Raw genomic sequence first — 23,065 nt, 5'->3', positions numbered from 1 at the left:
AGAAATGGGTTGAGAGCACTGCTATATGAAATTACATGTTAACTATACTAACAAGTTCCAGTCGCTTTATTATATCTTGCACCGTTTACATGTGTGAAAAACGGTTACAAAAGGCATACAAGTACTTTGATTTAAAATAGTTTCTAGTGCATTGATGTGTGTGTGTGGGGGGGGGGGGATTGCACTAGCATTGCATCATCTTTTAAGCCATGATTTCATTGGAAAGAAGTTGCTTCTGACACTTCCTTTGCTTAGCACTGTTTGTCCATTAGCTGACAGGATTCCGGAAGTCCTTTTCCCAGGCCCAATCTATTTTGCTTTTTTGAACTGTACCCAGAATAAGGCTGCTTCTAAGAAGGTGGATATGAAAGCTGATGTCTGGATGGTCTTCATCCACAGGTCAGATGGAAGAGTGAGGAGGGCTTTAGAGGAGATAATGCCCAGAGAAACTAAATAGTCCTGCACAAGGTTTAGGACAGTGGAAGTAGGAGGTAATTTTCTCCATCTCACCTCAAGTAGAAACTAAGTTCAAGTAATGTTCTTCCAATTATTACCACAAGCAATTCTCACAACAGAGTAGCAGCTACCGTGTTTGATTGCTAAAGGTCCTTTTCCCACCATTGTTCACCAAACTGTTTGCATTATTAATCTTCAAAGAGTCCAACAGGCTTTTGATTCGTTCACTTGCCGCCGGTCCCTTCCTTCTCTTCTTGCCCTTGATACAGTTACTTGCTACAGATGGTAGCAGTAGGGCTGCCAGTCCCCAAGGCTGGCTATTATTCAATGAAGAATGACCTTTATCTTCCTGCTGTAAAATCCAGGCACACTCTCTGGCCAAAGCTACAAATCTATCCAGCTGGCTTTGATTGACATTCTTGCTGATATTGAGGGCCTGTTCAAAGGGGTTTTGGATGTAGAGAGGAGAAGGCTCAGGCTTATTTTGCTCCTTTCCCTGCAGATATTTTAAAGATAGGAAAGACAAATATTTCACATGGGTATTATACATACAGCAAATAGAACAGTTCAGCTAAGTTATTACAGCAATATTAAATATTATCACTTGATTGCAAAGGTCCTTTGACCTAATAAGGAATTCCTTTCATAAAAAGGAAAGTAGATGTTCATCAACTTAATTAGCCTGTCAATCTGACCATGTCATTCCCACTCTTTGTGCCCTTTCAATGGCTACTTCTTGTTCACCATAGCACGTTTAAATGTCTCATCTCCTTCAAGGCAATGCACATCTCCACATCTCAGACTTTGTCTCTGATGCAATTCTCCCATTCTCTCTTCTACACCACCAAGACAAGTTTCAGCCTTCCACTGTTGTCTCCGTTGTGCCCTGTATGCATGGAATGAATACCTTCTCCCATGGTGTCCTTCATGCATGGAATGATTTCTATGGCTCCATTTGTTAAGCCAACATGGCTACAAAAATCCCTCCAAAACACTCCATTCTTTCACAATGCCCATTAAAGAGTTAATAATTTTTTAAAAGCGGTAAGTTATTTCCTCCCCTGGATTTCCCCCAGTGCCTCCTGCCTTTTGCACATCTCTCTCAGATTTGAAGCTTTTCACAGCAGGGTCTGCCTTCTTGTATTTTCTACAGTGCTGAGCATGTTGTCGAAACTGAAGTGTATTTTTAAATCAGTATTCCCGAGTGCCTTTTCACTATTATAAAATGCTCTTGTGAGCTGTCTGGGCAATACCAACTGCTGCACACTGTGGTGTAAAGCTCATGGGCTCTCTCACAAACTAAGGAAGGAACCAATGCCATGCCAGAGTCTGTTTCAGGTCCTTGCCTTAGGACACAATTTATTGGTTAACAGAAAACTCATGAGTAACACCAAAACCAAGCAATTCTCCTGCCAACCATGCCCTGAAGTCCTTGAAGGCTTCTCCTTTGGCTCTCTCAGTACTGAAAGGAGAACATAACCTTCCTTTAAATCACTTGCTGGTTCATGGGACAGGAAGGTAGCCCTTAACCCTTACCTGTCTATTTTACCCTATTGCACATAGGTAATAGGTAACATGCAAACAACAAATTCTCTTATTTGAAAGAAAGAGGCAAGGGAGTCCTTATACATGTAACAGAAAGCAACAACATAGACGAGCTGAGGGCCCAATCCACACAGCAACTTTTAAATGTGATCTAGGTAAGCAGTTTGGAGCATGGCCATCTTATTTATTTAGATATATGCAAATTCTAAAAAACGGTTATCTTAATTAGTCACAAGTTAACAATGTTCAGGTTGTATCTGCAAAATAACTTCTCTGCCATTTCAACCAACCGATAAGTCCACACATACCATGACATCCAGCAGTGTTTGTGTCAGTGTCTTCTGCGAAAATCTGGGTAGGTATCTCCTAGTGCGTGAGCAGGAAATTGAGTGCCCAAAGGGTACACCCACATAGCAGCACATGGGACAATATACTCTGGGATCTCCTATCTCACAAAGAGCTAGTAAAACAGGGCTGGTTAAGCCAGTTACATAAACATGGTTAGGGAGTCCTGTAAACATTGCAAACAACTGTGCTGAATGAATTACATGAAGAAATGCATGTGCCAGTATAGGTCCCTAAGCAGACACAAAACACTTAACTGTCACTGGTAAAATAAGGAAAGTGATAAGAAAATTATTTTTATGATTATGAAGAAATGTACATTAGACAGTTAGTCATCTATTAATTAGTAGGATAAATGGATAAGGGCAGCAGAATTTGGCTCTTTATGCAGTATTGCATATTTCTACCTCTCTCATATAGTGAGATCTGTGACAGTTAAAGAGTAATGGGAAGAGATTAAAATGCATTTACCTTTCGAATATTTATAGAGTTCTTGTTGAAAGAAAAATTCCCAAAATATTCAAAGAAGTCACTCAGCAGCACATCTGAAAGGAAAAAGGTAAAATAAGGAAAGTGATATGGTTCTCACAGAAATGGAAAAACCATTGAATGAAGATCCACTTACCCAATGTTTCTGTATTTTCTGTAGGCTTAATTTTGTTTAGATTGCTAGCAAAGGTACAGTCATGACCTTCGACTATATGCTTATCTTCTGCTTCTGAAATGACAAGTTATGAACAATGTGTTTAAATGTGACATACTGTTAAAAAAAAAGTCCCCCATATTTATTAAGCATTACTCAGACATCCTCTTCAAAAAGAAAGCAGTACCTTAAATCAGTGCAAGTGGGTACAGAAGGTAAATTACTTTTTACAATTAAATTAGTTAAAGATTTAAATGGTTTAAATTTGTGGATGGGGGAGGGAAAGTGCTTAGGACTAAACAGGAGATTTTTAAAAGCACAAATGGGTAAGTGCATGACTCTTATTTGTTCCTTTGAAAATCGGCCACTAAGACACTTACACAAGGAGGCCCTACTTATGGCCTGTACCATCACAAATCAGTGGGGTTACAGACACAAGGAAGGGTTGCATGATCGTATCCTTCCTCTCGGATACTTACCCACAGTGCATTGGGATTTTTCTTGTAACATTTCAAATTTCCACATTCGAAATTTCAAAGGGAATTAAAAAATAAAGCTTGTTGGTAAACTGATTTTGAAAGCTTTTAAAAATTGTTTTTACTTCAAAACTACTAAAATTCAGCATGCACCTTAGCCTTTATTCTCCACTTCAAAGCCTGGAAGGGAGCACATCTAAAGGTTAGAACAGATGACTGGTGAGTCAGGCCTCTTGGATTCTATTCCGCACTTTTTCACTGGCATACCTTCTTTGATCTCGGGCAAAACTTAATCCATTTACCCATCTATAAAATGAGTAAAAGCTACCTCACAGGGACATTGTGAGAATTATTTGCAAGTCGCTGAGCCCTCTTCGGTAAAAGCTATCAGTCAGAAATATATCTTTTGCTTTTAATTTCTTTAAAAGTTTGATATTGATGTCAAAGTTGATGACTACAAATAACATATCATACCAAATGACAGTGAAAAGATAATATTACATGGTAGTTTATGGTTAATTTATTGAGGAACAGAAGATCAACAAACCAGAAGAAACAACAACCTGGACTTTTAAGAAAATGCTGACTTTTAATTGCCTAATGCACAGAACAATCCCACTCTTTGAGCCAGTTAAAATAAAGCTTTTCTATAAGTACTGCAGCTCTCCTACTGGGATTAAATGAATAATTTAGTATCAAATTAATGTTGTCAATGGAATTTAATATTGTGACTGGAAAATTTATTTTAAAGGCAAAATCAATCAAAGTCTCTGATTCTCCAAAATATTCACCTTGCAACAGTGAATCAGTACCAATGCTCAACGACTTGGATGTTCTCTCAAATATATGGCATTTGCAAGATTATTTTGGACCATCAAAAGTGACTGCGATTCACACTAAACTCAATGAAACCAGAGTGGAGAGAAAACACGAGAGCTAGTTCAGTCCTACTCCAAAATGGAAATGTTCTTACCTGCTAGATCTTTAAGTTGGTCTAGTGTTGGAATGATAGGTGGTGTTCTCTTTTGAAGGAAAAACAAGGCCATCATTGTTAGAGAGAAGTTCGTAATCCAGGGACCGGGAATGGTACTTGTGATGCCATGTACACGGGCCCAGCACCGCACACTGAACACAAGAGCTCTTACACGTGAGTCAAGGCTACCATATATATAAAGGAGTTCTGAACTTCTCATGGCAACTCTGTGAGACACAAGTCCAAGGACCAAATTGTAAATATTAAAGAGAATCACCAACTGTCAAATGTAACCATAACTCATGCTGCTCTAAGACGTAATAATTATAAAGAAAGAGGATCTTTTTTCCAAATTGTTGATTATGATATAAGAGTAGGAGAGAACACCTGAAAATGTCTAAGATGAAGTTCTGGATGGCCCTATAATTAGAGACTTAAGTGAAGTGGAAGAGAAATACTATCAATACGCTTTAGAAGTGGAATTTGCATTGTGTAAAATGTCCATAGAAAAATTAATACAAACTTACAAAGGAGAAATAAAGCATTCCAGAGTCAGAAAATGCAAAATTAACTTTGAAAGTGCAGACTTAAATGAGACTCTTATGCTTCTGAGTATCTTAATAGACAACATCTGTCATAAATTATCTAATAAAAAACCAAATACAATCTGGAATTTCTTAGATAACCTTGGATACAAAGGGTTACAATACAATGCATTCAAAAAATCAAGTAAAATCTAAAGACCTTAATCTCAATGAGACCTACTAAGTCTCAGTGAGATCTACAAAACAAGCCACATTTGAAGAAAGTCAATTCAGCAGTTTTCAAATTATGAAGGTTTAAAGTGAAACATCCCCAAGTTTATGACAGCCCAGTGTAAAGTTGTTTTTAAAAGCAAACTATTAATACCACAAGTGGCAGGTACGGATACACGAGTTACTCGCTCCCAGCATTGCACGTACTCCTCTAGATTATGCAGCACCACCTCAAAAGGACAAACATAAGCTTCGTAAAGTCTAAGTCAGATTTTGGGAGTAGAAAAGTTACTTTTCTTTTAAAATTTAGACTGTGCTGAAGTGCTTTACACTAGCCCCAATGTTCTATGCTATTTTAAAACAAGCAAAAGTGAAGACAATTCCTCCTCCATCTGTATATGCACCAAAAGAGGAGGGGGAAGCTTTCTACATGCAAAACTACTGAACCACACTTTGCAGTCTTAGCTTGTTCCACAGCCTCATTGAGCATATCTACACTGCACTCTAAACCCAAGCTCTGACTCAGATTTGAGCCCAAGCCCACCTATCATCCACACCCAAATCTGCCTGGCTTCGGTCAGTAAGCACTTAGGACCAAAGTTCTAGGACCCTGCTAGCGGAGTGGGTCAGAGAGTCCCACCATGACTAAGGTCTAAGCTGGGGTGGGCAAACTTTTTGGCCCAAGGGCCACATTTGGGTATGAAAATTGTATGGCGGGCCATGAATGCTTATGAAATTGGGGGTGGGGGTGCGGGAGGGCTTGGAATGAGGGGCTGGGGGTGCAGGAAGATGCTCTGGTCTGGGACCGAGGGGTTCGGAAGGCGGGAGGGGATTCAGGGTTGGGGCAGGGGTTTGAGGCACGTGAAGAAGTCAGGGTGGCAGGCTCTGGGTGGCGCTTATCTCAAGCAGCTCCCAGAAACAGTGGCATGTCCCTCCTCTGACTCCCCCCTCTGCCCTGTCTGCAGGGGCCACCACTGCAGCTCCCATTGGCTGCGGTTCCTGGCCAATAGGAGCTGCAAGGGGTGGCACTTGATGTGGGGGCAGCATGCGGAACCCCCTGGCTGCCCCTACACATAGGAGCCGGAGGGGGGATGTGCCACTGCTTCTGGGAGCCGTGTGGAGTGGAGCAAGACCCCGACCCCGCTCCCCAGCTGGAGCACCTGAGCGGGGCAAGCCTCAGACCCCACTTCCCGGTGGGAGCTCAAGGGCCGGATTAAAACGTCTGGAAGGCCGGATGTGGCCCCCGGGCTGTAGTTTGCCCACCTCTGGTCTAAGCCCTGTCATTCTGCATGGTGACTGCAACTTAAGCTGCAGACCCAAGACAGAAGGTCTGCGTAGCACAGAATGGATGTGTTACAATTACTGGACCTGGCTCTCAGCTATACTGACCCCAAATTTACAATGCACTGTGGATGCTCAAGCGCAGGCTTGGAAACAAAGTCCACAAGTCCAGGTCTCACAGACCCAGGTTTACAATGCAATGTGGACATACCCTTAGCATGCCAAAATTTCAATAATTGCACACATTGTACTCAGTTAACTTAAAAAAAAAAATTCACCTCTGAGCAGAGTACAAGATTAAAAAAATGCAAAGGAATTTTTCTCTAAAGTTTATGTGCAGTTAAAAAAAGGAAGGGGGATTACGATCATGCTATTAAAAAAAAAATCAGTCTACATATACACTTCAGTTAGCATATTCTCCCTTTTTCACATGGGTGTCCACAAGTAGAATGTGTTAAGAATTGGAGGAGCAGGGAAGGGTATGTGTTTACTTCTGACTTAAAAATGATAATGCAGTGAAAGAATTAAGTGGCGTACAAACTACAGTAGTAGGCAATTTTTAAGATCCTGTTTTCAGTTGCCAAACTAACAGGCAGAAATTTTCCATGCCAGGTGTATGCCTTATGATACATTTTTTTTGGAACGTTTCAGCGAAAATGGCTCAGCCATTTCCCAGAACAGGACTAGGGAAAAAACACGTTTTGCCTATGTTAAAATTCACATTCCACTAAGCATCTCTAGTGCCTTTGTGCTTTGGAGTTGGGACCTGAAATTTGGCAGGAGGTTTGCACTATGTCAAGGATGTGCCTTTTTCTGTTCCCATGAAATATCACCCAAATGTGGCCAAAGTTATAAACTTTTGAAAAATCTGTTTGCATACTTAGTAGAGATTTGCAAAAATTTGGCAACTAAATTCTCCAAATGTTCCATTGTCACTGGACATATTCCTGTGTTTTTATGGGTTTGGGTGTGTACCTTTATACGCATAAAAGAGAACAGCAGCTCATAAGTCAAAAGAAATGTAACTAAAATAAACAAGTGTGCAATGGACAGCAGGGAAATGGTAAAGAAACAGATTTCAGTTGGAAGCTTTCAAGAAGTTATTAGCTACAGTAATACAAATAATAGTAAGCATACTTTTTTAAAAAAACTGATAGATTTGATTAATTGTAAACGATACTAAGTCTTGCAGTTACCAAGAGAAGACAACCTCATCTGGTTCTACAACAATATTGCCCACACTGTATAGTTAAATTTTGGCCCATAGTCAGTGATTAAATGTAGTTTCTTGCTTTGCTATTCTCCTCTTCCTCTCTTGTATAATCACTTTTATCACTAATGTACAAGATATCACAAGTAAATACTGTAGGTGATGCAACAGTCTCAGGAAAAGTCAGAAAAGTAAAGAGGAGGAACACCAAAAATTAATTACAGGCATAACTCAGGAGCTTGTTCCAGTGTCTTCTACAGCACACCAGGTCTCTCCCAACCCATGATCAATAAAAACAAAACATTTACATGCCTCACTGGCAATCATGTGGCTATTTGGTACATGTAATCAAAAAATTAAAGCAAAACTAGGAAGAGAAGTGGCAGGCCATAGGGCTATTTTTAAGAAATCTACTCCCCCTATTGGGCATCATCATGAAAGGCATTAAGTACAGAAACATCAAGTCTCACTTCCTTTCTCTTTAAAACAACTGCCTGTTTGCACTGCTTAGGTGGCAATATATCTTGAATGCTAGGCTAATATAAAATAATTCTCTGTTTGCCTGTGTTCAGTCCAAGAAAAAGACAACTTCAAATTGCCTTACAGTGATCAGACTTCAGGTTAATGCAGGAATATAAATTAATGTTGGTATTATACAATTGCCTAGTCCTAAAAGCAACAGAGAATCAAAAAAGTTATTGAAAAGTTAATGAAAAACTGTATGTTCTTGATTTCATATCCATTTTATTATATTGTTTTGATTTCATATCCATTTTATTATATTGTTTTGTATCCATCTATTATTGTAAGTTTTATGTCTTTAGTTTTAGAAAAAGTATTTATAATCTGTATTTTTACTGCTAAATTAAATAAGACTAGTCCTCAAAATTAGTCTTCGAAAATGTGGTGCTTGTTTTGTTTTATTTTTAAAAGAGTTGTCAAATATATTTCGTGCTTTAGGCTCATGTAGAAAAGGAAAAAAACTTCTCAAATGTATCATTTGTTGATAAACAGACACACAGAGAAGTGTATATAAGTAATTTTCATTATAGCTTTCCACATACATATTATTGTTCTATTTAAATTTTTTTAAATGCTATTGCATTTCATTACCTATTGTTAGTTGTCAGGTCACACTGGAACCCCGCTGGTTGATGGGAAAATCTCACCAATGGACAGCGAGCATTGAGTATCTTTTGCACACCCACACAGCCAGGGCCAAAGTTGTCAATGCAATCACCAATCACAGAGAGGATTCTCTGCGATGCTATTCTTTGAGAAGGTACTCTCTTCATCTGATATTCCATATAAAAGGGACCTGTTTTCTAATACAAAAAAAGATGAAGGTAAATTACCAGTTCTGAAAATGACATAAGATTCTGGGACACTTCTGAAAGACAACTGGAACCACTTGCAAAGAATGGTTTGTGATTAAAGATTTTAAAAACACACATTGCAAGTAGTTTTTAGGACTCAATAAAAGAAAACATTTTAAAATATCACTTTATCTTTGCCCCTCTTACATTTTTTCCAGATTAACAACTGGGAAATTAGAAATGCAATTGCTTAGATAAATATATGAATGCTGTAATCTCACTATTGTATACAAGTAAATAGTACAGTAATTTCCAAGATTTTTTCAGTAATGTAAAAACAGAGAGGTCAAGATGAAGCACACTGTTTTAGTGACCTAATTTAATAAAAAAAACTAGAAACAAGAAGTACAACCAAGCTACAAAACGTGTTATTTCCTCTCTTTTGACCAAGGTGTTTGTTAGCTTGCACAAACCACATTTGTGAGGTTCTTTGTTAAAGAACATTTCCTTTTAGCTTTTGGAAAATCCCAGAGTTTCAGCACATTGGTTTATCATTACCTCACAATGCAGCCCAGCTTCTTGAAGACTCTTAAATTCATTATCTCAGAAAAGAAAGCTAATGTTCTACGTATTTTATAGAGTCAGCACAATTCTCTATAGCTGTATTCTAACCAAGCCAATGTGTATTTTCCTATAATGTGTCCTCATACCTGCTAATTCATGTCTAGTTTAGGTTACAGTAATAAATTTTTATTCACACTTATGAAATAACTGTTCTAGCATATTTAAAAAAAATTCTCAGGCCTTGTCTTCACTGCACGCTAACCTTATGGTCAGCCTGTTTCCCTCCTTAGTATGGTATGCCTTCACACATCCACGTCTGCCACAAGGCCACCACCACACGCTAAGCCATAAGGCAGCTTTTAATGAGTGTTGCTACTACGAGGTTTAATGAAGTGAACACTCATAACAAATCAAGATATCATGGTCCTCCAATACCTTTCCATAAACTCACTGGGCACCACTCCTATGTATTACTTTGCCATCTACCGGTGCTCTCACCCATGACTGGAAGTGGTCTATCTTCATATCCCTTTGCTCAGCATCCATGGTCTACCCTATCTGGAGTTTCCCCATACTTGTCCACCTCTGGTGTTTGAAACAACAGAATAGCAGCCCCTAAGCCGGTGTATCAGCCACATGACCATATGAACACACCAGAATTTTGGTGCAGCTTTGGGCTAAAGTGAGAAAAATCCACATTTAATACCAGAGAAAAAATATCACACTGTACGAAGACGTATCTAAATAGCTGCTGGTTGATCATGAGATTGACCAGATGGGACAGCAGGACAGGGAAAAAATAAATGGGACACAAGATGAACTACTGGAAGGCCAGAAATAAAAATAAGAAATTTGGTGAGAATCCCCAAAACCTGTCCATTTTATGATGTGTTGAGAACCCTCATGAACAGAGAAGCCCATTTCATCTTTAGAGCCAGTGTGGGAGGGAATCTGGAACCTTCATGTCTGTGAAGATACAACCCAACCTCTCCTGGACAACCATCAAGGAGATGAAGCAGAGAAACTGAAAGAGGAAGGTGCCCCTAGCCTGGGAGGCAACCTTGGCCCCAATTTACAGGAGCTGTTCCCTTATACATCCCAGGAAGTCACAACATGGTACAGGCATCCCAGGCAGAGGAAGTAATGAAGGACTCAGAATCTCAGGCCAGTAAGATGGAGGCTGTCATCTTTGTTATTATGCAGAATATTACAAAATAAATACATTATTTTATAATCCTAATTTTGATTTCAGTTAAGGGTGGATGCAGCACCATTATGCTTGAATATCTTCCACACCATCCCTCTTTTCCAATCATGCGTCAAAATGGCGTATAGGCAAAGAAAAAGAATGCAAACTGGAACTTCACAGTGGCTGAAGGCAGCAGCTTTTTTTTTTTTTTTTTTAATGAAAGCATCTAACATTAAAAAGTGTAAAGGTTTGTGGACATATCCTGGCCAAAATATAAACTGCCATAAAATTGTACTCAAAGGCACTCACCACTATCCCAAACACCTGTATGTTCAGACCCCATGCCACCAGTGCAGACAGTTTATTTTGTATATGATTTTGTTCCATTCCTGGAGAAGGGCAGGGGGGAGATAACGTATCAGCTTGCCCAAGTTAAAACAGGCCAGATCTCTAGAATACCCTGGCATCATGAACCCAGCCAGTGCATCTGATGTAGGTATCCATGGACATGCCCTGGAGATCCACAAGAGCCTGCATAATGATGTAGTAGTATCATTTCCTATTACTATACTTGCTTGCTTGAGATGGTGGATGGGTATATATGTCCAAATCAATCATACCTGTATAGTTCAGGAAGCCCATCTGTTCAAGCCCTGCAATTATTTCAGGAATATTTCCAATTTTGGCAAGCCTGGAGGACAATACATCATTACGTGCCTTGCAAACTTCAACGATCACTGAACTACCTGTAAATTTTCCAAACCCAAATGGATTGCCAACAGATCTGTATCAGTCTGAGGTTGTCAGTTTTCACAAGGCAAAGAGCAACACAATTCAGGACCATTACCGGCTCTCATGCTCTCTGCAAGGGCAAGGTCCTCACACAGCTCCATGAATGTGTCTTCATGTGAAAGTTCTGGGCTCACTGCTGGTCATCTCATGTTTCCATCACAAAAAGGTCTCACCAGCAAATGTTTGTATTCCTGGCCCAGAAGCAGTGGTCTGAGTAGGGGTCATCTGCCATTACAAACAATACCCGCTCAGTTCACGCCTCCACATCCAGATGGTCCTCTGGAATTGCTCTTGCTATGCTACTTCTAACAGCAATTTGCTGCCTCTGTCTTCTCTAGCCTCAAAATAGCCTTTGAAACCCCTGCCAATGTCTTCTGGTAGCAGATGGTGCAGGCACATGAAAAAGAATCGCTGCCTCCATAAAAAGCAGTAGTTTTAGACTCTGGTAATTAGGGATAGGCGGATCCATACCTTTGGCCAGCACATAGCAACACAACACTACACCAACTAGGTTACTGCCAGGAAATGAATTTCATGGGCCTAGACCATGCCATCCAACAATCCAAACAGTAAACTAACAAGTTGCACAACACCAACCCAAGAATATGAGCACAGTGTGAAAGTGAGTTGTGGCATCATGAATCCCAAATTACAAGATCAGACAGCTGTATTGTTTGTCACAGCCAGTGCAGATAAGGGGTGTGACAGCAACCTGCTATCATCAACAATGTGGTCGCACAGCAGCGGGGCTGGCTACCACATGATTACTTACCCCATGATTACATGCAGTGATGACAAAGTTTTGTACTATTTCCTTCTTTTGACACAACATCATTACATACGGACACTGTTTTTATCTTCAAGTCCACTTGTTGCTACTAATCTGACAATATTCTAACTGGATGAGCTCAATGAGAAAACCCAAAATGGCTTTCAGAGCCCCACTGAGAATTTGTGTCAATATCGCCAACTAAAATAACAGCATTGCCAAAGAAATAGGCTTTAGAGCACTACTAAATGGCATCAGCAAACAATAGAGTGGGTTAGGGAAAACTAGCAAGATAACCTGTAGCTTTAATTTTACAATACAGGGTGGACAAAACTGAATTGCTATTTTTTTTATTTGATTTCCATTTAAATGGAACTCATTTAAATTAAGTAAATTTTGATAATCTATAAAAATCATTTAAATTAGAAAAAATATTAGGCAGGACATGTTTGTGGCCAAAGTTTTAAAGAAAGTCACAACCACTGAACTGGTGGAAGTCAACGGCTAAGCACATGTAAACCAGCTTTTGACAGCCTTCTTGCAGGTGCAGAAAGATATTTTCCTAATTTCAATTTATTTCACTAATTCAGTTCAATGACTAGTTCATTAAAATTTAAGAAACTGACTGGTAGCTGAACTAGGAAAGCTTATTTTCCTCTTCCAATCTATGAACAAAAACTAATTGTGAGATGAGATCTACAGTTCTGAAATCCTGAAGGACATGGCAAACAGAAACAGTCAGTTCAATTCCCTAACTACATATACTTTTTTTGTTTAAAAATCAGTTAGGTTTTTATCAAAATATTTTTTGCATTTAACTTACATTTTTTCCTCTTGTATCCAGCACATTTAAAATATTTTTATCAGTTAAATAAAACCATTTGAAAAACACTCTTTTTATGCAGTTAATTCCAATTTCCAAATAGAGCTTGAGACAAATCACAAGCAAAACATTAAATCTAATAAAGAATACATAATTCTCAATTTTCTAACATAATACAAAATGTAAAAATTAAGAATGAACAAACATATGCTAAGCTTAAACTGCTTAAATAAATGTTCACAGATAAAGTCTATCCTCCTGGTTAGCAAGAAACAGTATCAGTTTTGATGTAAAGGCTACGTTTAGATGCAAATCAACATTTTTAATGGTTACCAAGCAATGAAGAATCAACTTTTTTTTTAGGAAAATAACTAAGTACAACTGCAAAACCAGATTTAAATTATTTAAATCAAGATTTCCTGCTTGCTGATTTAAATCAATCTACCCTATTACACTAAAGTGCTAGATGCCAGCTGGACTGATTTACTAAAGAAAATCCAGAGCAAGACATCTCAGACCTACTCACATCCCGGGTAATGGCTGAGATAGATTTCAACAGAAGGAGGTTCACCTATGGAACACAGTTCTTGAGTTTAACTCAACTGACTAACAAAGTATTTAGAGGGACTATGAATGCAAATTGCCAACAGTCCAGTACATTCACTGCATTCATTTTTATTGGCAGATGTCTTCTCAATTTGCTCTGATTAATGAAGTTAGTTAGTGCAGTAAAGTACAGTAAGTTATACAAACCCAGTATAAACTTCCCCAACTGCCATTGGTAAGTGCCAATAATCAGAAAAATAAGCATTACTCATTCATATACTTCCACGTGGCAGTGAAATACAGTAGCATATGTTGGAGGTGGGTCACAAAGGAAGGCTGGAGAGCTGAAGTGAGGGGTCATTAAACTGTGGCCAGGTCTACACTAGAAAGTTAGGTTGATACAGCTATGTCGCTCAGGGATGTGAAAAGTATGCATCCCTGAGTGACATAGTTAAGCAGACCTAACCCCTGGGGTAGACAGCTCTAGGTTGACAGAAGAATTCTTCCATCAACCCAGCTACCACCTCTTGGGGAGGTGGATCAACTACAGCAACAGGAGAACCCCCCCTTCACTGTAGTAAGTGTCTGCACTGACGCAGTACAGTGGCCTTGCTGTAGCAATTTAAGTGTAAACATAGTCCTAGTCTTATAGACAAAATATGGTGTCCTAGAAACTTAGGACATGCATGGAAAATTCAACAATTTTATATTAAGTTTTTAATTCTCCATGCTCCAAATTCTACAAAAAAAATTCTCTGTCTTATTTTAAACAAGCCAACTTGCAAACAAATTGGCTACTTCACTCAGCAAGTTCAGTTTGGGGGTTTAAAGTATAGATTTCTATTCTAAGCCCGAAGGGTTTTGTCCTGGTGCTTGTCCTCAGCATTAACTATGGAGTGCAGTTGCTGTACAGTACAGTGAACACTACTGGGGACACTACAGTTTACTTCTTGCCATGATGAGAAAAACCTGTTTATTCTTCCTCTGTTTCCAGATCACAGTTGTTAATTCATTAAAGTCTCTAGCTCTGTACACCCCCGCAAAACACCAAATCCTCTTAACAGACTCTTGTGAGAGACTATTTGAAATCTTTTGAAAACCTCAGTATAGCATATCCAGTTTTACTTATATCTTTATGTGGTTAAATCTGTCAAAAAATTCCTACAAGTTAGAGACATGCAGTTTACCCTTACCGCTCTTGTAGGGCTCCTCCCAATTTCATCCAGGTCCAAAAACATGTCTAAATCACATCCTAATTTGCCAAAGGTGTTCACTGAGGAGCCAAATGGCTTCACTGTGCACTCTGGGAAATATGCACATGCAATTTCCTGAATCAGAGAACAGGCTAGAAACCGGAGCTTAATGTTCTCCTCTGTTAGCTGATATTCATCCATTAGAGTGTACAACTGATTACTTACCTAATGAAGAAAAAACAAACATCAAAATATATATTAGTTCCATTTTCTTATTTATTTCTTTGCTTAGCATCCGGTCTTTCTGACCTAATTTAATACCCCCCTCAGAGGCTATTCTTCAACTTCTTAAATGAATGTCAGTGCTATGTCACTTACATTGCTATAGAAGTAAATAAAATATTTACAAATTAAGATGCCCTCTAGAGCTTTAAACACCAATTCCTTCATTTCAGAAACCACCCCCAACACATTTAGAGATATTATTGAGGATTTTTCCTTATGGAGCAGCAAAGTAAAACCGAAAGAAAAAAAGAAGATAATAGATCCAAATGAAAACATGAATCCTGTTGGCCATGATACTCAGCATTTTGACTCTTATCAGATACCAAAGTATTCACCATAAATGATGCAAATGCATTCTGAATGCCCCAATTCCCAGGCTATTCAACTCACCACTGCGGGTTAATCTAGCTCTAACCCAGAGTACCTCTCCTGTGGTGTTGCAATTTGGTAATGGCTTTACCAAAAAAAAAAAAAAAAAGTGTTTTTTCGTTTTGAAGAAGAAATGGAATGTGCCCCTCACCTCCACAGATCCCTTCATCCTATCAAGCCATCCAGTCCATTACTGGTGCAATTTCCTACTGCAGGAGGGTGCCCCCATTTCTGTTCAGTCATCTGCAGTGGGTGCCATTTGCTCAGCTCTGAAAGGTATCCCAAATATCTTTGTACTGATAGCAGTAGTGCATCAAAGAGAAATTCACAGGTAAATAAGAGGAGCACGAAGAAAGGTAGAGGGATACATTCCTCAGCTGTAGAACAACACTGGTAGTATTCCATAGTTCTCTCAGACATTAACATTGTAAGTGATGTCCTACTTAGCTTATGGCTAAGACTTTCTTCTTTGGGGCTCTCCGAGCATACTCATTACTAACCACCATTCAAGAATCTAATCACCATATATGAACCAAAGTGGGCAGTCAATCTCAGTTACAGCACTGTATATCCAAAGTAACTCAGCACAAGTCAATGGAGTTAGTCTGGATTTACACTCTTACACCAGTATAAATCCCGAGTAACTCCACTGGCCGGCCTGCATTCCTGGGATGGGGTAGTACAGAACGCTTAAGCAGGAATTCTGCTGCTACCATATAGGGAACATTGCCCCTCTCTACAATTTTCCTCCATGGAATCCTAAGTACACCAGTCACTTCTGACTTGATCAGTACATATATCCACTTTTTTTTGTTTCTTTTTTTTAAACTAAAATACATTTACGAGCTGTTTTTTTTACTTATAGCCTGGGAACCTGGTCCCATATTGTAATATTCCAAGAGCCCTCACTCATATCATCTTCAACAGAAGCTTTAGAGTTAGAGTAATAAATAAAGAGCAAAAAAATGTGCTCTGGACTAAGACTCAAAAAAGGTAAATATTAATATATTGTAAGACTTCTGAAAACAATTTTTTTCTTCAAAAATTGCAGTGAAATTGTACAAGTCCGCTATGTTCTTGTCTTAGCCTGACATGTTGCATTACTCAGACATTACGCTTCAAGGTATCAGTCATAGTAGTTTACTTAAACATTCACCTCCCTCTCCCTTCCACCTCTTTCCACCATTTTTTCTTCTACTTTTTGAAGCTCAGAAATATCAGAAAGGCCAAGTCTTTCTTGTTTTTACTGATGGATTCATAAATCTCAAACCTCAAGATAAGGTGTGGGAATAGTGGAAATAAATATCAGTTTGTTGAAGAGTTAACTGTTTAATACAAACAGGTGCTAAAAAAGATTTGCAAGACTGAACAGAAGTAGACCATCTCATTCAGAGATTGCTTTCATACACACTAATGGTCATAACAAATAAAGTAACCACTTGACATATTTATTTCAATTTATGAAATGCATTTATCCAAGACAACCCCCTAATAGCTCAGACAAATATTTCTGATCAGTGGAATTAAGCTGTAAAAGCCCAAAAGGAACTTTAGATAATTACACATTTCCATACACAAAATTAAAAAGAAAAAAAAAAACCCTTAAGAGAGCTATAGCCATAGATGAGAGGTGGGCAAAGTACCGCCCATGGGCTACATCTGGCCCATGGGACTGTCCTGCCTGGCCCCTGAGCTCCCAGCTGGGGAGGCTAGCCCCTGGCCCCTCCCCTGCTGTTCCCCCTCCCCCACAGACTCACCTCACTGTGCTGTGGCAGGGGAGAGCATGGAGGGAGGCTCACCTGCAGCCTCAGGGGAGCAGGTGGGCGGTGCGGGTGGCGGGAACACGGGCAGAGGACTCAGGAGGAGCACAGGGAAGCCGCAGCAGTCCAAAGAGAAGCAGCACTTTAAAGGGGAAACCGCCGCTTCTCTCCAGCTGTGCGGCTGCCCCTGTTCCTCCTGAGTCCTCCGCCCATGCTCGCAAGGCCACAATCCAAAAGGGGCTTGGGGAGGGGGGGGTTCCAGATGGGGGGAATCCCAGGGGGGTGGTTAGGGGAAGGGGGTCCCAGGAGGGGGCGGTCAGGGGACAGAGGGGGGGTTGGATAGGGGGTGGAGACCTGGGGAGCGGTTAGGGGCAGGGGTCCCAGGAGGAGGCGGTCAAGGGAAAAGGAGCAGGGGGGTTGGATGGGTCGGGGGTTCTGAGGGAGGCAGTCAGGGGGCAGGAAGTGGGAGGGGGCCAGGCTGTTTGGGGAGGCACAGCCTTACCTACCCGGCCTTCCATACCATTTTGCAACCCCAATGTGGCCCTCGGGCCAAAAAGTTTGCCCACCCCTGCCAAAGACTTACACTGTCAGCACTACAAAGCTTCTGAACAAGATCATTGACTAGAATGGTGGATTGCTTATGACAGTGAACTGGTGCCTGATCAGCAGCTTGAGTTGATGGGTTTTTCAATGTTAAAGTAAAAAGTCTAGATTTAAATGGAACAGCACATTCCTCTTCAATGCCTGGGGTTCGGATAACATCCTGTAGTGAAGCTATGCTGTCTTTTTCAGAAAATTCTACCACGGCGTAGGTACCCTAAAAGCATTAAAAAGTGAAGAGACCTGGTAAAATAGCTGGTACAAGGCATAAACAATTACATTGATATTACTGTTGCAACAGTAATCATAGCTGTCTAGCTACAATATGATTTTTATCCTATGCATTTCACACTAATTCACACCTCAGCACCTTTATACTCTTTCACAAGCTGTCAAAAAGAGAATTTAAGCTGTATACCATTTGACATAATGAGCACATTTCTGCATTAGAAAGTAATCAAATTAATGAAAATATTTATTTCCACTACTGCTAGATTTAGGAAGTGAATGGAGTGCAAATAAATATGTTCTGCTGTTAGGCAAGCAAACAAGTGGCATGAAAGTTACCGATAGAGCTTTAGCCCCGCCCAAAAATGTGTGCTCTTCAACTCATTTTGGGTGTCGCTATTCAATTAAAAGAAACAAATCTTGACTGAAACATCGCGAAGTAGGAATAAAAATTCTTGATTTACTTAATATCTTGTAAAATTTAACAAACATGAAAAGAAATACACACAAGTAATTTGTCAAAGAAAGATGCCCAACTTTTGAGAGAGACAAAAACTAGTTTCTTGCAAACCAGTCACTGACATTTCTTTTTGCCGAAATACAGCTTTTAACAAAAGATTTTAATTTAAAATACTCCAAGTACGTACATAGCTTTCATAAAAGTAGTGACTGTTAATTTTTCCATGATGGGACAAATACTTGAGAAATTTTTTCTCACTGATCTTGGCTGGGCAGTTAATTAAAACAGTCCGCTGTGCTTGCTCTAGCCTTTCTGCTTGCACCTCAGGAAATGTCTTCTTTCGGGTACCGACTTTAGAATCTGTGAGAGGGGGTAGAAAAAAAATTCTGCAAAAAATGTAGGTTTTATACAGATTTTTGTAGCTTGATGTTAAGAAACCTACAGAACTCAGTTTTAAAAACTAAGTTACTAATGGGCAATCCCCCAAAAGAGAAGTTCTTTCTCCCCTTTGCATCTATTTTTCTTCACCTCCCTACTGTTTTACTTGTTTGCCACTAGTTTTTCCTTCTCCTCCCATGTGTGCACTCCCAAGAGGTTTGCACCGGTGCCCTTTTTCAGCAGACAGTATTTCCCCAATGGCACTGACAGGAGCCACAGTGAAACTGGGAACAAAAAAACCCAAAACCAATCAACCACCAACAAACAGAAAACACAGGAGTGCTATATGAAAGTGTAAGTGCAATTCTTCCACAATTTTACTAAGTCAGATAAGGGGGGAAACCCACAACAATGAATTTCCATTCCACAGAAAATGTATTTCTATAGTGAACCTGTTATGTTGACATTATCGACTGGCTTGATATTTTCTATGTAAAACATCTACTTAAACTGAGCCAGAGCATATTACAGTTGAGAGCAGCTGTGATACAAACGCACAACAATCAGATAATGACACATTCTTCAGCCCAGACCAGTAGCTCCTGTCCTTCCTTGATCATTAAACTCTATACAGAATACGCAACGATACTGGGTCTGGAAACCCATGCCAACTCCCTCTTAATACACTATGTCTTAGTGTAGTCATCTCATCTCACTTTTTCTGACATGCCCCAACTATTTCTCTTTTCCCCCGTCCTTGTTTTTTCCCTTTTCTGTCTTTCTTTCAGTTTTGCTTTCTGCTTTTTATTCTCCCCACCCCCCGACCCCGGGATTTTTTCTCTCTCATTTCCCAACTACTTTATGCTTATTTTTCTCTCCCACCTTTTATCTGTTGCAGGTTCTGTCACTAGATCAGTGGTTCTCACCCTATTTACCATTGTGGGCCACTTATGCAGCTCTCTATGTGTTATGTGGGCCTCATCCACACAATATATATACTATCTGTATGGCCTGAGATGACACATGGGCCACAGCTGTGTGTTGATTGGGCTGCCCAAAGGTTGAGAACCACTGCACTAGAGAGTTCTGCTCCTCACATGCTGTCTGTGTCTGTTGGACAGAGCTGGCAGGCTACGGTGCTATTTAGAGTCACCTGAAGACGAGCTGGTGGGAAAACACACAGAAATAAAGAGGATGAGTTGCTGCCACTATCTGCAGCACTGCAGCTGGGTTTAAAAACAAATTATCAGGTTTACACAGTACCAAAGTGGTACTGAACTTTAACAGTAACTGTTAATGTGTGTTGTGCAAACACATGACAAATATGATCACTGTCCATTCTATGTGATGCTTTCTAAAGCTATTCCTAGTAGGGACTTTTGTTTATTTTTAACATATGAACCATCTCTTCTGAGAATCCCAGAGATTCCATAAACTCAACTTCCAATGATTCCTGAACAATTTTCTAGGAATAACTGGCAGTACTCTATGAAGAAGTATATTGAACCTTTTTCAGTCTTTTGTATTTAACTTAAAAAAAAAATACCTTTACACAAGTTCAACTGATATGCTTAATGAGAAAAAAGGTCAATCTTGGAAAAAAACCTAACCACTAGATACTGAAAATAGTATATTTCAGTTTTTAAACTATTCCAGGGAAAAAGTCAAGATAGGATGTATTCAAATAGGTTGTTTCTGGTTTGCAGAGATTAGAATTAGATATTTTAACTTGCATGGTATGCCAGGCAAAAGCTATTAAAATATAAGCCGATACAATTTAAGTCCTGATTAGACAGTCTGAAACAGAACACTGGAATTTCCAATACAAACAGTAACGCACGTGACAATGCTCTTCAAAACTAGACGCTTAGTACTGCATCTTTCCTGGACACATCCATCCCACTCCCGTTTTGACAAAAACAGGATGGTTATTCTCTTTTGATCTTAGTGATGCATATTCAGGAACTGGTATATGGCAGACAGTGACAGCTCTGCCACGTTCTAACATAGTCGTGCCCAGAATGCAGCCCACTGACTAGAAATATGGCGTCAAACTTTTAATAATGAGAACAATCAACCACTGGAGTAATTTGACAAATGTCATGGTGGATTTTGCATCATGAGGAATTTTTAATTAAGGTTAGTTTTTTTTTAAATGATATCTCCCTCCAAATAATTCATAGAGCATATTTAGCTTCTGTTAAGCAGGTCAGCCTAAATGAGCACAGTGGTCCCCTCTAGCCTTGGAATCTAGGAATTCTGCGACGTGATCTCATTTCACAGGGCAGGGCAGCCCCCAGCCCCTACACACCTCAGCCTGAGGGAAGGCTACTAGCTCCTGTAGCATCTGCGGGCCACTGTTCCCGACGGTAGCTCGGAGCGAGGCTGCAACCCGCCCGGTTTGTACACAAGCTGCCAACGCAGCCCCTCACTCGAGCGGGCAGAGCCTGGCCCCTCCCAGCTCTAACCCGAGCCACAGGGGCTGGCGAATGATTCCCACGCGGCGGGGCGGACACGGCCGCTCCCCAGAGAAGCCGGGTCACAGCCCGCTGCGCGCCATTCGCGGGGCTCCCCGAGCTGCCGGGGCACGACAACCCCGCCCGGCTTCGGGGCTATCACACCCCTGGCCCGCGGAAGGGCGGAGGCGCAGCCCCAGCCAGACCCCGGCGCCCAGCGGCCTCCCGCCCCATTGCCCGGCAGCGCCCAGCCCCGGAGCCGGGAGCTGCCCCCTTGGCCCAGTGCAGCCGCCCCCCAGCCAGGCCCTGCCCTGCCCTGCCCGCCACAGACGCCGCCTCACCTGCCTCCTCTCGGCCAGGGGCCCTCTGCGCCGCGGCCTCGCTGGAGCTGAGCCGGACCTGGCCGAGGCGCGGCCTCCCCGGCGCGCGGCGCGTCCGGCCTGTCCCCCGCGCGAGGCAGCGCAGCCGGCACCACAGCAGCAGCCCCATGCGGGACGCCATTACCGGAACGTGAGGTGAGGGCCAGGGTGAGCCGCCGTGCGCAGGCGCGAACTCGCGCGCAGTACGGAGCGGCACGAGAGTCAAATCTCGCACCTAGTTCTGCTGCTCGGCTACCGGAGTCCAGCCCTGCCTGGCGCCTAGGAGCCTCCAGCCGGGCTCAGCGGGAGCGGGGTCCGATCCTCCAGCCCCCGCCCGTGGGCCGGGACCCATTCGCCTCAGCGGGCTCGGGCCTGCTCCTGCGGGGTGAGGGCGCGGCGAGCCCCTGCTCCCCTGGGCGTTCAGCATCCCGCGGGCGGGGGCCCCGGCAAAGAGCCGCTCCCCCCCTTTCATGCACGGCGCGTTGCCGCTGCTGCCGCTGCGCGAGAGCCCCGGCGTGAGCCGGGCTTGGAAACAGGCGTTTCGGCTGAAGGAGGCGCTCCCAGGGGCTCCTCGCTGGAGTCCAGCCCCCAGCCGGAGGCACAAGAGAAGGTCCCGGTCCTGCAAACAAACCCACGTGCTAACCCTCCCGTAGGCGGGGCAGGGCAGCCTGTCACTGCCTAGCGTGACCGGGCCCACGGGCTCCTCCTTCCCGGGACATAAAAGCAAAGGCGGGTGCGAGACAGACGCCGAAGAAAAGGGGACGAGCCGGGCAAGGGTTTGGGGAAGCAGCCAGGCTGGGGGAAGGTGCAGTGAGGACCCCGTTGTGAGTGATCTGATTATTTGATAAGGTGAAACAATGCTGCATGATCCCTATTCTTGTTATTGATGTAAACACACGATGAGCTACTGCAGTAAAGTCAGTATACACACTCTCTACCTTTACTGCAGTACAGCCATGACAACATGCCTACCTTTGTCAGTGGTATAACCGTACCATTACACGTACCCATAGTGAAACGTTACAGCTATTCATTCCCCTTGGTTATATCTTTTAGAGGTCTCTTTGGAGGGTTCATTTGGCCCTGCACAGATATATAAAGTTAAGCATATGAGTGGCTGTAGGATCAGAAACTTGGGATAAGACTGTGTGACTTTGAGTAAGTCACACCACCAGTCTCATTCTCAGTTACCCCATCTATCAAATGGAAATATCTGATTTTGTATAGTACCTTGAAATTCATGGATGAACATTCATATCAGTGTAAATAATTATTTTGTAATCTTAGCCTTGGT

At 41.5% G+C, this 23,065-nt stretch overlaps 1 protein-coding gene across 2 annotated transcripts; it reads right to left on the bottom strand.

Moving 5' to 3' along the window:
* Positions 1–51: 51 nt before the first annotated feature.
* Positions 52–23,038, bottom strand: LOC123362808 (mitochondrial poly(A) polymerase). Of its 2 annotated transcripts, none has more exons than XM_045003292.1 (9): positions 23,002–23,038; positions 18,766–18,938; positions 17,874–18,107; positions 14,877–15,101; positions 8,798–9,009; positions 4,439–4,665; positions 2,972–3,064; positions 2,818–2,891; positions 52–952 (listed from the first exon to the last, which is right to left on the bottom strand). In XM_045003292.1, the coding sequence occupies exons 1-9, from the start codon at positions 23,021–23,023 to the stop codon at positions 584–586; spliced, it is 1,629 nt and encodes a 542-aa protein (XP_044859227.1). In that variant the 5' UTR covers positions 23,024–23,038; the 3' UTR covers positions 52–583. The 2 variants fall into 2 exon arrangements, with proteins under 2 accessions (XP_044859227.1, XP_044859226.1); XM_045003291.1 differs by lacking the exon at positions 23,002–23,038 and adding an exon at positions 21,754–22,158.
* Between the last annotated feature and the right edge of the window lie 27 nt (positions 23,039–23,065).

This window comes from Mauremys mutica, chromosome 2, assembly GCF_020497125.1.
Source record: "Mauremys mutica isolate MM-2020 ecotype Southern chromosome 2, ASM2049712v1, whole genome shotgun sequence".
NCBI lineage: Eukaryota > Metazoa > Chordata > Testudines > Geoemydidae > Mauremys > Mauremys mutica.
The sequence above is the reverse complement of the archived record's forward strand: the minus strand, read 5'-3'. Positions and strand labels throughout refer to the sequence as shown.

Bases quoted from the DNA above. Each gene is read 5' to 3' on its own strand.
- LOC123362808 (XM_045003291.1), bottom strand. From the start codon at position 21,913: ATGGCGTCCCGCATGGGGCTGCTGCTGTGGTGCCGGCTGCGCTGCCTC. The intron at 18,939-21,753 runs GTGAGGCGGCGT...CCCCTCTCACAG, and splicing joins CCCTGGCCGAGAGGAGGCAG to ATTCTAAAGTCGGTACCCGA. The intron at 953-2,817 runs GTAAATGCATTT...AAATATCTGCAG, and splicing joins ACTCTATAAATATTCGAAAG to GGAAAGGAGCAAAATAAGCC.